Here is a 15,952-nt window from a genome sequence, read left to right on the forward strand (position 1 = left end):
CCTCCTACTACTTAGGAGGTGCATTAGTAATTTGTTTAATGTCCTAGGAAATATATACCTATAGCATGTTTTCCTTTACATTTTGCAAGTGCAAAGTTGGGGCAGGACTTTGCATATTTGTATTGTCTATGTCACATGCTAAGGCAAATTGGAAAACTACATTAAGTTGCTTGTGGCAGTCTAGAAACTTCTCCTTTGGCAAAGTGTTTTCACTTGGATTTTCTTCCCAAATACGTGCATGTTTTGGAAAGTATATCATATTTTGAATTATACCATATTTATAAATTTGTAAACTTCAACTGAAGTTAATTGAAATACAGTATAGTTTTTATCACTATGTATTTCTGTAATTGCTAGCCTTAGGGCACCTCATATGGCTTGCAGTAATTATATTGCACTTTTGTGAATTGGGGAATGTACTTTTTCTCTGCTATGTGATAAAACCACTTGCCATTGAGAAATTCTAGCTTTCAGATTGAGCTATGAACCACTCACTATCATAGTCTGCATTACAGTGTGACGAAACTGTAAGATTTGAAAAATTAGTGTGTTTGATGTGTTTGGCTTGCTGCTTGTCCAAGTTAAAGCAGAACAAATATATTGCTACACAGTAGTAATTCCAGGGCAATGTCAACTTTAAAATCCCATAGTCAAGTCTTGAACTTGCCACATTGACTGCTGACATATGAGAATATTTTAACTGAAGACATTTCACCAAATTTATTATTGATAATTATTCATCTCAAAAATAAAGAATTATGAAGTTGAGGTTAAGGAGGAATGAATTACATCAAAGGAAACAATTCCACAGTCTCACTGAAGGTTAGATTTCTGTCATGAATAAATGTTGTGTTCCTTGCTACCTTTGTGTGTGGTGGAAATGCACTTTCTAAAAGTTAACAAAGGGTTACATAATAGCAAAAGGAATGGCAAAGCTGAAACTAAACTGGCATCAAAAAGCAACCAATGTGTGCCTAAATGTAAAAGTTAAGGGGCAAAAAATGTTACCCTGAATGTATTTGATATTGTGCTTAGAATCATGTGAAAGATGTTTGTAAAATTAAGTAGAGGATCTTAGTTTTCTATTTTTTTTAAAAGAAAGAAATATAATCTACTGTCTAAATGTTATTTGAACAGAAAACCAAAGTTTTTAGGTGCATCAACTTAGAAAAAAAATTCAATTTGACAATGTCCCTTTAATTAGAACACACACTGTGAAATGTTACTTTGTAGGGATTAATTATAAATATTTAATAAGATCTGGAAGTTCACCAAGCACTCTTGCAAGACTTGTGGTACTGTGTGAAAACAAACCAAATACATTTTAATGATGTATCTACCTTATCAGATATTTTCTGTCAATGTTAATGGGTTGTTCCATTAAGTAAGTTTCACATTTTTGATTTGGTGTATGTGCACTGTAAGTCTTAATGATTGAATTAACCGCATTCATTTGGAGAAGAATAAGGACATTATTTAATTCTATTTTTCTCATTCCTTAATGATGATGTCCATATCTGCTAAAGGTGAAATAAAATAGAAGTAGTATTTGCAAATATATCACCAACTACTTTGAATTCTACCAGAGATTTAGATGAAATCCAAACAGCTTAAAGGTTTTGAGATATATGTGTGTGTGTGTGTGTGTGTGTATATTATATATTTGGTAAGGTAAACACTTAAAGGCAAAAACAAAATCCATCCTGATTTTTCTGTCATTGGTATTTGGTATTTATATAATTCTGTTTTATAGAATTATCTTTGTGGTTCTAAGGGTCCCAATCCAATGAATTAGACATGAAGGAACTTTCCAAATATATACACATTATTGGTGAGTTGGAGTTGCACTGTGACCAAAGAGCATTTAACTTGGGCCTGTGCTAATAGTGAGTGAGTCACCACAGCTGGAGTATAGGAAAAWTATTTTTGTTGACCATCTTAGAACAGAAATCTGAGGCTCCCTGACAAGCTCTTAGCATATGGCAAAGTATGTCCTTGTCACGTTTACATTYGCTACACTTGCTTAGCTAAAATTAGAGCTAAAATTTTGAATTTATCTGATGTATACATCTGGGTAGCTGTTGCTCAGCAAAGCAATACCAAACTTAAAATTGCATAATAAACTGAAAATTGCATAATTCATTACAAATGGAAATCTTAATCATTTGCATCATGTTATGAAATTTGACATCCCAAAGGGAATTTCTTTGTCTGTCTTTATATATATTTTGCAATGTTTTGATGAAGAAATAAGTGGGTAGGACTGGGATGATAGAAGAAGGGAACTCTTGAGAATGATCTGCAGATGTCGAGAGACCAGGTTGAAAAAGAATAAGAAATAAATTCTCAAAGAACGTGTGTCTCATCTGATGAAAAAAAAGTTCAGCTTCTTCATTTAGAATTTATTCTGTAAATGCTGTGTTTATTAGTTTGGGAAATAGGTCAGTTTTATACAAATGGAAACTGAGGCATGAAGAGTAGAATTCTGATCTTGGAAACGTTTATATACAAAGACTAATTTATAAACAAGAGTAATATATTGAAAAATCTTTTCACAATGTCACATGAAAAATTGGAAATTGCCCGTGAAAAAGCAAGACCATCTGTCACATCAGCCTTAGCTTACAATAGAGAACGTTCTTTAAATTAGTTATAGAGAACTTTAGACAGAAATATAAAGGCAAAATAAATATATATAGAAATATATATATATTATAGGGAGAGAAATAGTAGAGAAAATAGAAATTAAAAGACATCAAAGCAACTCTGATATGTGTGCAATAAGGTATAAAAGGAAGTATGAGAGTGATTGCATACAGTAATGGCTTGAAGTCTTCAGCGTTTTCAATATAAATAAGTAATGCTCTTAAACATCTGCTGTCTGAAACTGAATGTGGCATTGTTGATATACCAAGAACTGGATTATTAAGCCTTTTTGTGTTATAGAAGAATCTAGTTAAATCTTAGTTAAGAGACAATCTATATCATCATGTAAAAGTAAGGATGCATACTACCTGAAGAACTGTAAACATTAGCTATAGTAAGTTGTCATTCACTTAATGACAAAGGTTTCTAGCTTACAGTCATAGGCTTTTTGGTAAAGTCTGTGTCATAATTTGTGTATCCAGGGACAAACCTTGGAGAAAACTGATTTTATCAGAATAAATAGGAAAAGAATCAAGCTGACAAATAGTTGACTGAAATGGCAAKTGTAAAAGGCATCTAGCCCAGTGTATCCCTGAAAATTTTGACATGTCTGTGGAAGTTAGTGGTTTGTCCATGTATCCATGCTTGGACTACTAGTGTAATTTCACAATTTGAAAGTCAGGCTTCTAAAACAACTTGTGTGCAAGCGTTATTGAAATACTGAAAGAGCTTGTTGCTGTCTTAGGTGCCTCATGTGATCTATCCACAGATGTTGATATGCCGAAGGAATTGTGTTATGCCTTTCGATCTGATGGTTGTAATTTTTACTTAATAATAGGTGTGAGGCTGTAGTCAGGTGGCAGCTAGCATTATGGTTGTCAGTGTTACATAACAGCAGTTAGGAAGTCTGTTCCAGTCCAGGGTATTTATTTCTTCTAACATACAGAGAAATTGAAAGAAAACTGGACTARTGTTTCACTGTTATTGAGAGTAGCTGTTATAATTCATAGTGCCACATGTATTGAATTTATCTGTGTTTTCTTTTTTTCCAAATTGAATATGAGGGCTGAAGTGATTGGCCAATCTCACTGTTTTTTTTCTCTATACCCTATTAAAAGTATTATTAAAAAAATCTCATGTGACAGCTTCCTTAGAACAGAAATTTAACCCTAGTATACCTAATAAACTGCAACTACAATGCTCTCCAGCATTATAGAAGAACGGACTTCAAAACCTTATTTCAAATTAGACAGAGGGTAAAATAAGCATAGATTTCTTACCCCTCTCTCTTTAATAAAAGTCCTATGAGATTGGGGTCCAAATGAAACTTAGGAGGAGGGGATACCTGATTTGAAAATAGCTTTGAATTTTTATTCCCAGACACGTCAAGCATTTATTAATTTACTGAGCAGCCCAACAGTTGGAATGCACACATCTTGATTTTGTTGGACTTAGTGTGGCTGCTTGTAACTTCTCCAAAGAAAGCACAGATGAAAGAGGACTTTACTAGAAATATATCTTATGCTGCCTGACAGCATCTGCAGCAATGTTTAGGAGATCTCAGTTGTCTCATTATCAGAATTTGGCATACAAAATGGCAGATCTTATGTTCTTTGTCAGTCTAGTTCTGTGTGTGTCACTTTGTCTTTGCAAAGCAACTATAGTATCTTTTAGCAGAATATTGTTTTGCATATGATACTTGTAAACCATCTGTTATGGACTGTGTTTAGTTTCTAAAACTGTATGACATCCTTTTTATTCTATCTTTCCTAGTCATTTAGAGTCACTTGGAGTGTTCTAAATTTTTTTTTCCCTTATAAAACCCAACTTTTTGAATTTAAAAGCCTTTTGTTTTTCTTCAGAGAGTTCACAAGAAACAGATATAGCTCAAAGCTCTGTCTAATGTGTAGTCTTGCCAAATAGTTAAATGCTGTAATGAGGATGCTGTAGAAAAGCCGTGACGGAGGTAAGGAGGCTGTCTTCATAGCAAGGTTAAGCTACTCTGGAATAGATACAGCCTAGAACCCATATTTGTTTGATTAATGAAGCCAAACAGTGAAAGTATACTGTTCATTTAGGGCATAGTCTGTGATCTTGTAGAAAAAATACATTGTCATTAGCTATCCTATTCCAGTGAACACTTACAGGGCAGCTTAAATAGACATGGTTGGGCAATATACATAATGGTGTTTTTCAATGACAAGATAGCATTTGAAAAGATCTGAGAAGATGGTGTTATGATCTTGATATAATATCTCACGTCAGCAGACTTTTAAATCTATTTGTATAGTTAATGACATATTATAGACATGTATTATARATACGTATGTATATATATTAGTTATTGCAACAGAACTTTGACGGACAGATGTGAGATAGTATCTACTGCACAGAACAGAGAAAAATCAAATGGAATGAATTCTACATTAACATAGCATAAGAAAAAAGGATGCCACCCAGAGGTAAGCAGCAGGGTAGAACAGTTCTGATATCTTTGTTCTAAAGTAGAAGGATCTAATTAATCACAACTTACTTAAAGTCTTATAGGACTGTTACTGTTGCCTTCTGAAGTACTTCATTATTTGTTGAATATTTCTTTGTAGGCACTGTCCTCTACGTTCATAGTGATTAATAAGAAAATTGGCACATATATGCTCAGGCTAAAGTCTCTGGTGATCTTTACATAAATATACTGGATTCAGAAATTTTGATAAATAAGTTTTTAATCATAAGATTAATCAAAAATCCTGAATTCATTAGCCAAGATAAGCTAGGTATTTTGACCATCTGGCTTCATGTAATATATTTTCTCAGAAAACTGTTTCAGTTGTCAGAAAAGGAGAGTGGTTCAGACACTGTGACACTAATAGTCAAGAAGATGCACATATTTTTGTCCACAAACCAAGCCATATATTTAACGTGTTTTCTGAAGGGCCTAAATGCAAAAGATAAAGAGGGCATCAGTGTGTTGTATTTTTTATACTGTTATCTCATGAAGAAAGGACTGTRTTGTCAAGAATTAGTATTCTTTTTTTTTTCTGCCTCAGGAATTTTTTTCAGATTTTGTTGAAGACTTTTGCAGGGARCTTACTTACCCATCTTGTATATAATAGCCAAGAATGGAAATCTGAATTCTCTAGATACCTTTGAAAACCTCAACAATTATGCTTTCAAAAATGCCAAGTTAAATTCGGTGAATGCAAACCTGAGGATTATCATGTATTCATCATCTTTCTKCCAAAACTGAAAGTTAAATGCAGCAAGTCTGAAAGTTAAATGCAGTTCTTATTCTAATAAAGTTTTGCAAATGCTACAAGATGAAGCAGGGGTCCGGTGCACATTTCTAATTAATACAATAGAACTGCTAGAACAGTGCATGTTTGACAATCATTGACAATTTTTGAATGACTGTCATTTAAAAGCCCAAAACATACATAGTTTTCACACTATGTAATCAAATGCCATCTTTTTTGCTGACTTCTTACTACTAGTGTGTTTTATCGTTAGGTGTAAACACAGTTGTGCATTTGTAACTGATCTGAGATTAGATCTGAATTGAAATTATGAATACTGTCAGCATCTATGAGGCTAACCATGCATAAATGGAAATTCTGGTTTGCCAGGTTGGTAGCTGTTTCTGTACTCCATTTTCCTATCACGGAAGATGCATTTCCATTGACATACTAAGATGAGGAAGTGGGATGGTTTTTCTCAGAGGTCGGGTTTCTTTCTTGTGCTTCTAAGTTATGTGATGCCTGAACGAACATTCATCTCAAGTTGATGATAATGCTGATTTTCCTCAATGTACAGAGAGAGGGAGTGATGAGAGAGAAGAGTGGTGGATGTGAATGAGGGAAGGACTTGAAAAGAGTTCAGCTGTGAACCTTGTGTAACACTTACAGCCAACATATTCCTCCTGGTATACTGAAACTGCGATAATCATGATTAAGTAGTGATTCTTCTATAAACAAAGGTCAGGGTTCAAGGTCTGAAGCGAAGACTTGACTACTTTTCATCCTGAAACCTGTTCTTTTTCTCTCACTGTTTCTTTTAGAAACTTCTCTTAGACTGTTTCCGAAAGATGGAAATAATAATTGTAATATATTTTTGTCTCTAAGACCCAGCAAAGCACCACTAATGGAGGAAGAATAAAATTTTAGTAATACCAGTTACATTACAAAATTTCTTGTAAATAAATATTTCTCCGGTGTCAACTTCTACAATTATTTGAGCCAATTCTGTAAACATTATTTGTATTGTTCAGAATAAATAGAATGTAATTGTTCAAAATGCTTTAAAAWTTTAATTTATTTTTAGTTCTTGATGTACCAATTGGCATAATAAATTTTCTCCTTGATGCCTTGTAGAGTCTGTTGCAAACCGAAGATTATTCTCAGTTCGTATTCACAAAGCTTGGCTTGGAAAGCAACATTGTGAATTCATCTAAATAAAAACTGAACTTTGGTGTTACTCCTGGACTACCTAAATACTTGTTTTTTTGGTTGGATTTAAGTTAATTAAAACAGTTGAATTTCACTAGCCTTTGGTTTTTACCTGATTTTTTTTAAAGAAATATTTTATTTGAATAAATTTGAAAAGAACTGAAGAAAAGATAGTTTTAGGTTTTTATTTAAGCAGTGAGTCTGTTTTCCTCATATTCCATTGATTTCATATTTCAAATATAAGTTGATATCTGTAGAGATTTTCTTGTTTTTTAAACTTGTAAGATAAATGCACATTAAAGAGCACTGTCATTTCAGATACTCTGTACGGCATGATCCACCATGTATTTGGGCATAGTAGGATTTTTTGTTTCATCCAGAAGGTAAAACAGTATCTGTACCTTTATAAAGTACAACAATGGGCATCATTTAAAATGCCTCCAAATAGATGCAAAAAAGTGTATGTATGTGTGTGTGTATATATATATATACATATATATATATCACTTGTACTTTGAACCTGATAGGCACTATTTTGCATCTTTAGAGTTTAAATTAAATTTGAATCCCAGGTCTTCAGCCTGTGCTGAGTATCCGAATACTTAAAATTGCAGTCTTCTCTGCATCTTCATTGATCTTAATTTGTTGTTAAAGTAATAGAATCATAGAGTGGTAAGGTTGGAAGAGACCTCTGGAGATCATCTAGTCTGGCCCTCAGCATAGCCCCATATGGGATTGAATCCATGACCTTGGCGTTAGCAGCACCACACTAACCAACTGAGCTAAACCTGGTCACAGTATACAGGGAAATAACTTTTTTTTTAATTCTCTTTCACTTCCTGTTCATTTGAAAAGGTAAAGTAYCTTTTTTTTTCTTTTTTTTTCCATTGTGTAAATGGAGGAAAAAGCATATAAAACAAGATGTGAGTACAGAGACTATAAGAATTTTCTTACCAATATAAAGCAGTAGTCTGTCTTTTTTTTTTTTAATTTCAGTGTGATCGCTGTTTGCCATTGTATAACGACAAGCCTTTTCGTCCAGGTGACCAAGTTCATGCCTATAATTGCAAACCCTGTCAGTGTTACAGCCATGCAGTAAGCTGCCACTATGACTTAACGATGGACCCTTTTCCTCAGGAATACTACAGAGGCGGTGGGGGAGTATGTGATAACTGTCAACACAACACAGCAGGTAAGTCGCAAAAGAGAACGTTTGTTCTGCAGTCACTTTTTTGTTGAGTCTTCTATCAGCTGAAATTACTATTGTTTAATGGCTGACATCTCAGAATATTTTTATGTATATGTATTTTTGAAGTGTCCAGGTAGTGCACTGGTTAGAATTGTGTCAATATTTAAGCTGCAGGAAAATACCGCTAAATTCGGTCTTGTCCTTCCATGCAGAAGACATTTCAATAGACAATTATAGTGTATAGTTTTAAAGTTGTTTCCATTATATGTGCTAGGACATTTTAATCTAGAATATCAAGTCCTTCTAATCAACGCAGTTTAATAGATAATATATAAAAAGTATTGTCAATTTTTGCTGTAATATCAAATTTTGCTTATTGAGTAAATGTTCGTATGCTGTGGAAGTAGTGTATTTGAATGCCTTCTTACACTTCTCTTCTATTTCCATTTCTTGGCTTTGTCTAGCTAAGGGAAGAAAGGAAAGTTTCAGGTTCAACAGTAATTTTTCCAAAAAAATGTATAGGCATTCACATGGCACAGCTTTTATAAAAGTGTGGTATTATATAACAGATGGAAGTTTAATGGAGTAAAACATAGTTTGTAACAGGTTCATTGTTTCATATGCTCTGGATCACTAAATTGGCAGGTAGAGATGAAAGGTGCATTAAAATGGACGTCCTGAAAATTATAGAATTCTCTCAAAGGAATAGAGTCTTTAATTTTGAATTATACAGCTAATTTTAATGAATTGGAAGCCATAATGCATAACCTTTCCTTCATGCAGGAAGAAACTGTGAGCTGTGCAAAGATTTCCATTACAGACAAGCAGGTGCAGATCTTTCAGCCATTGATGTTTGCAAACCCTGTGACTGTTAYGCAACAGGCACCAAAAATAAGAGCCTCCTGTGTGATAATGTAAGTAGCCTTAACATAGAATAATAGCAAAGTATTTTAATTAGCTGAGTTTGTAGCAGCAAGATTATGCAAAATGTATTTAGATGGTAAGTACTTTATAAAAATCGCTTAAGTTCAAAATGGCTCTTGACTTTGCATTAGAGACTGAAAGACAGCAAAACACAAAAAACAATTTGAGGTGTGCTGTTGTAGAATTCATCTGGATCAAAAAAGACAGAAAAGATGCCATATGAATTTTCAGAAGTGAATTAGTGATTTGGGGAGACAAAGTACAAATGTTCTCAATCCAGTTTTTGAGTGTTTTACAAGATCTTGCTGCTGTCTTAAAATTACCATCAGATTTTGAAAATTTAGACAATAAGGTGAGCCTGAAATTGAACTAAAATTAAGCTAATTTTCCCTGTAATGCATACAAAGATCCATGTACCATATAATTCATAAAGTCCATTTAAACAAAAAAAGTGAAGATAGCTGAAAAGAGGAAAAAAACATCAGATATGCTTTTTAAGTCTATGGACCTCATTGACAAGCAAGACATACAGTCTGCTCATAAGTCTAACTAGCTTTCAAAACACCTACTGGAGCGTCTGCTAAAATAATGTTCAGTAACAATGTAAGAATGATAAATCATTGTACTGAATCTAGATACGTTTTATAAAATTCTGTGTTTGTGAACTTTTTTTCTGTACATGCCTATGGAGAATAGTTAGCAGGAAATCTCAAATGTCTGAAATCTTGAAAGTACATCACAAATGCATTACAGTCATTTTCTAATCACATACTGTTCTTGGTGAAAATCCAAGTAGTGTTAGGAATTGCCTCTTTGTTTGAAATGTATTTTTAAAATGTTTTAAAAGGATTTGAGTTAGACCATTTTTTAAGCTTATTGCTACATTCCCTGTTTCATCTTTTCTCCAAACTTCTTTTCATAAAATAATTCATCTCTCGCATTTGTTCTGTGGTGTATCTTGTTATTAATTGCATTTGATTTAATAGTAAGCTTGTGTGGACCTGTTTTATTCTCATCCTTGGTACTCCAGTGGTACAAATGCATGCCCAGTTTGACTCCGTGTGTCTTCACAGAACTCGTGGGAATGGGTGCATATGCTGAGTGGTATGCAACTTTAGCACACTGTTTTTAAAAATAATCCCCTGTGGCCACAAATAAAATGAATTTAGTTTTTTTTTTTTTTTTTTTTTTTTTTTTGAAGATCACGTTTTTTGGCAACATTACAGAAATGAAAAAGCCTTGAAAACCCCAGATGTCATGTTAGGGCTATTTTTGTAAGGTGTAGGGAAAATGAAAACAAATGCTGATCTGCATGTTCGTGGTTTCTGATTAACCTAAAACAACTGTAGCTGGCATTAATAATTAAAGGAGGAGTAGTTTACGAACTTACAGAAATTACAAATTTAACAGTAAAATGTACCAAAAAGTTAATGATGAAGATCAAGTCTGTGAGTACGATTTGGGAGATAAAATGGGAGAAATGGAGGAAACTGCTCAATAAAGCATCAATTGACTGCTGCAGTAGAAGCAGTGCGGAGAGAAATGATTAAGAGGCATTAAAGAATAGATTAATACGGCTGAAGACTAAAGGCTGAAATGAATTACATGAAATAGGAAGGCATCATTGAAGGAAGTGTTTCCAGATTTGACCTGTGGAAGATGGAATCATAAGAAATAAGGACCCTACTCATGAAAATTAATTGTCACGTCACAATGATAATTTTCAAGGAAATATGCCAAAAATGGTACAGAACACACTTTTACTGCGTATTTTACCATTTTCTGCAGTTCATCAAGATTTTTTCTTTCTGTGAAGTGCCAGTTGTTGCCACTAAGTTCCAAGAGATACCGAGTTACAAAATTAATCCATTAAATCACAAATTAATCTGTTGAATCATACAGACTATTTACCCATCAAATGTAGCAATCTTAATGTAGATAATTTACAAAATGGGTAGAAGAGCTTACTGTAACACTGCTAGTACCATCTCTTTTCTTTTAACTGATGATGAAAACTTTATGCATATTCTGTTCACCTGTTTGTGCTTGCTAGGAAATACATGCAGATGTTTAGTATTTCTCAGTTTCATAGGTTCTCAATTCTCATGCATCACTGGGTCACTTATGTGTAATTTCACTTGCAGACTACCGGTTTAAAAACTGTGTTACAGCCTGGTGACTGGGGTTTTAGAAGAGGGGTGTAGTAGCACACCCAAGAGCAGTTCATTAGGCACTTCTTTTGTAGTGAGAAAACTTCCATTGAAACTGGTGGGTACAAGACAGATAATTGCTACAGTTTGCTTAAAGGGTCTGTATCTTTTTTTCCTTTCTCTCTCTCTCTCTCTCTCTYTTTYTTTTTTTTTTTTTTTTAACTTCTGTGCTGGTCATTGACCTACAATGAGTACAGAGAAGGCACGTGTTGGTTACATCCTCTTTGTGAACTTTTGGCACGAGATAATTCAAACAATCACAAAGTCCAGATGAATTAATTAGGGTACCAAAGCTTTGAAAGTGAAAAAAGAATTGTGAGCTTTCTTCCATTCTCCCCAATCATTCACACGATAGAAAATGCTGCCAGAGTACTGCTAATGCGATCATTTATGTTCTGTATGGAGAGCTGGAGATTAATTTATTCTGACCCTCACACCACAATCCTTGACTCATTTTCCTGCACTTCCTTTTACCTAGACTGATCTACAAGTGCTTATATATTCAGTCAAGCACAGCAGTTTGTAGTCCTTTCATGATTCTGTTATAATATGCCATATATAATGACATGAAGAAAGCACTCTTTTCCAGGGCTTTTGTTTCTAGGCAGAGCTGAAAGTGCTGCCATTGCTTTTTTACCTGTTGTTTGGAAGTCACCATTCTAGTCTCACTGAGTTCAGGTATCTTTCCTCTCCTATCTTTTTCTGTGTGTATTTTTTAAATTACTCATAACTTGCAAATAAGTATGTACCCTATACCTATTGGTACAAAGAAGCTGTACTATACTGCAGAGGATATTAGCTGGAGTTGCAAAGGTTTAATTGCCTTCTGCCAGCATAGTAGTTGTCCTGACTCATGTTACACAAAAATCCTTTTTAAGACATCAAAGTGAACAAAATATTTTCTCTGAGGAGTCAAGCAAAAACATGTCATGCTACCACAATAAGCATTTGATCAAGCTTTAGAGTTTGCCTTTCTGTATGCCCCTTAAGTATTGCTCATTTGAACTTTCTATTTTTTTTCCCTCAGAATTTTGAGGTTTTTATAATATAATGGAAAACCTAACTTACAATTGGCCAATATTAAAAACATAGATTATATCTAGGTATCTGTATATGTATCTTAAAACAAGTAGCATTTTTATTTCTCAAAAAAATATTGGGAGTATCTGAACAAGTTGAAAAATTCTTTGATCCAAAATTAAAATGAGCATTTCTCTGTTCTCATATTTCCACCTACATATTTTTCAACCTATTTGTTGTGATTGGTAATAAATAAATAACTGAAATCTGTGATAAAAGGGAAAGAATGCCTGCTAAAGCAACAAATTAAGGGCATTTCAGTCAACAGATACAAGGAATAGAATAAGGAGTACAAATGCCTCTGACCAACAATATTTTAAGTACTTAGAAGATAAATTTCTGAGGCCATAAAATGTATGTTTTGAATCTTTACTATGTGAATACTTTGGCTAAATAGTTTATTATTGAGGGTACAACTCAATACAATAACATTCAATGGAATGAATTCTGTGGAATTCTATCTGGATATTTATATCTCTTCTTAAGCTCTTATTTCAGTAACTGGACATTGGGAAGGTTCTTGAACAGACTCCTCAGAATCCTCCTGATTTTGTGATTCTAGATGTGAAAGATTGGACTAAAATGWCCCCCAGTTAAAGATTAATGAATACGGTCTGAAAAATTAAACTGCTGAACTGCTAGGTGTGTCTAACATTCAGAAGTCTGAAGCGGTCTTCCTTCTGATTAAGGACAATGATACTGTACCTGAGATTTATGCAGGAGAAAATTGCTTGAAAACTTTCTATAACCATTTACATTCAAGAATATGGGACTAATATGTATTTTACACCTAAATTATAAATAACGCAAGGGATATATGCTAACTCAGCATTAGTGTCTTTTGTTTCTGAGGTCCCAAGATACACTACCATTTGGTAATAATGCTGTGCTAGATTCATTTTCATGAAGGACAATCTAGACAGAATTTTTTTTTTAATAAGTGCTTTAGTACTAAGATGGTTGTGTTAATGCAGGAGTTATATCTATCTACTTACTGCTTGGGTCAGAAATAGGCTTTTGAGAGTGCAAGTGTGCCTTCATTTTTTTTTTCTTAGCTAGAATTCCAGTTCTTTAAATCAATTTTCTGAATTTCCTTATTACTTTTATTGCTTTTTCCTGCACTTTCTCTAATTTCTGTCTCTTGCTATTCAAAACCAGGCAGTATTTGAGCTGAAGCCTTACCTTTCCTTCTAATGTCTTGCATATGAGATTTCATTTTAATACATCCCAGAATGACATTTACCTTTTCTGGAGTGGTATTATATTGTTTATTCATATTTAACTTGCAGCAGTCCAATATCATTTCCAGCTTATTTTCTGCATTATTGTTTCCGCATAATTTTTCTTTTTTTCACATTTGATCTCTCCTTGATACCTGTTGGATTTTGAACTTCTATATTTATGTCATCTTTACTGACTTCAGAATATTTGTGAACAATGTAAAAATGATTTTGAGAATCTACCCCCTGACGGCCAGTGACAGCCCAGCAGGACCCTCCCCAAGCAGGGCGCAGTCCTGCAGCACCTCAACGGGACAGGCAGAGCTGCGTACCAGGGTCCGCCAACAGCCCCAGGCAGAGCAAAGTAATAAAGCAGCTCCAGGGTCCATCCAGGGGGCCCAGTCTGGAGCAGCTGGAGACATGACCACAACGTGAGTCCGAGGAGCCTGTCAAGGAGACGCGTACACCCGCAGTGTGGCTCAGGCAAGGGCTGGGTGCTCGGGCCTGAGCTTAGCTGGAGCTCCAGGCCCCTGAGCCCGGGGCGCTGGGGAGGCTCCAGGCGAGGCTGGTCGGGGCCCTTAAGGTCTGTCGGTGACCCCTGGGCCCTGGGAATGCTTGTCCTGCCTTCAGAGCTGCTGCAATCCGAGAGGCTTCCGAGCCTCTTCCCTGCTCTTTCTTCACAGTCTACTAATGAAAATATTGAAGAGTTTAGCACTAAGGGCAGACAATTACCGAACCCTACACTTTCTCCCTTCCTAGTTTTTTAGTTTTTTACCTCATTTTAATGGTTTTATATGGAGAATATTTCTCAACTTTTCCTTTAAAATTCCACACAGCAATTAGATGTATATACAGCATAGGAAGTATAAAATCTGTGCAATATGGGATACATTATAGCAGTATATTTTCCATACTTGGTATTCAGACCTACTTATAATACCATCCTTACAATAGAGGGCAGGATCAAAGTGRGATTACAGAATTTTATTTGTTGCTCTTTATTTCAGAGGCTAAATTCCAATAGATATCTCTTATCCTGATATCCGTATTGACAGGAGAATGGCTGAAGCAGTAGAATGGARAGATTTTTCTAGTCACTTGTAGCTAAGGCAGGAGTGAAATAGTTAAGTGAAAATACATGATGGTCATTTGTGAATAAAGTTAGAGGCCCCCCTCTTTCTTTTGTCTTGCCTATACATTTTTTTCCTTTCTCTATTTGACCTTTTTTCTAAGACTGAAATCATTGTGGCAGATAGCTACCAGTTGAATTACTTACAATTGCTCTAATTGTAGCATGGGAAAGTAGGAACCTATTTTCAGTTCTATTGGGAAGCAGTCTGATAACTTTTAGTTTTCTATACTTTTCTCTAGCCACCATTAAAGTTTATAATTCCTCTTAGAACCTAGAAACCAGTTGGCGCTTGTATCCATTAGAAATGAAAGACACTTTTCTACACAATAGTAAGATTGAAGGAGTAAATTTTTATAGGGAAATCTCCAAAGGATTTCATTGACTTGTTGCTGRATAAAATCTGAATTAGATTCCTTGATTAGCCAATATTTCTCCCTTATCCTGAAGAACTATGTTTATTTTTCTAGCATCACTTTTTACCCTATTAAAAGGTCAATTTAGAGGCATGCATATTCTGCATCTGAATGTGATGAAACTGCTACTTCTTGTACTCCATAATAGCTTGATACTTAAAATTATACTGAGGATATTGGTGCCCTTTGCTACTCTCAGCACTCTATAATCTATAAATTTCACTTGTTGCATCAGGACACATCTGCCATCTGCTCRCAGTAAGACTTGAGTTTACATATATTTCTTTCAAGAACAGTCATACTGGATCGAAGGAGACTTTCATCTAGCACAACATCCTCTCTGACAGTGACCAGTAGCTGGTGCTATTATAAAGCATGATCCTTCCCTGGTATACTTCTGGGGATTCCATCTATTAATGATTTGGGCACTGCCTGACCCAGGAATTTCATGCAAGCTGCCCCCTTTCGTGTCCACATAYGGAATTCATCTAACTTACTTTTTGCGTATGGTAAGGTTTTCACCTTTGTGATGCTGTCTGACAAATTGTACAGTTTAAAAGTGTGTTGTGTAGAGAAGGTTCATGTTTTGTCTCTGAGTATTCCTCATTATATTACAAGAAATAATGTATATTCATTCTGTAAACGTGTAAAAAGATTCTGTAAAAAATTTTTTTTTTAAAAAAAAAGTTAATACGT

General features: G+C 34.6%; 1 protein-coding gene across 1 annotated transcript in view; it reads left to right on the forward strand.

Annotated features, from left to right (window-relative positions):
- USH2A (usherin) overlaps positions 1–15,952 on the forward strand; it is a 399,365-nt gene that overhangs the window by 45,165 nt on the left and 338,248 nt on the right. Inside the window, exons 9-10 of the mRNA XM_085300119.1 lie at positions 8,085–8,280; positions 9,061–9,191. Of these exons, the coding sequence (XP_085156245.1) occupies positions 8,085–8,280; positions 9,061–9,191 (327 nt within the window). The remainder of the gene's footprint in view (positions 1–8,084; positions 8,281–9,060; positions 9,192–15,952) is intronic.

This window comes from Rhea americana, unplaced genomic scaffold (genome assembly GCF_003343005.1).
Source record: "Rhea americana isolate MKP2758 unplaced genomic scaffold, rheAme1 scaffold_160, whole genome shotgun sequence".
Classification (NCBI taxonomy): Eukaryota; Metazoa; Chordata; class Aves; order Rheiformes; family Rheidae; genus Rhea; species Rhea americana.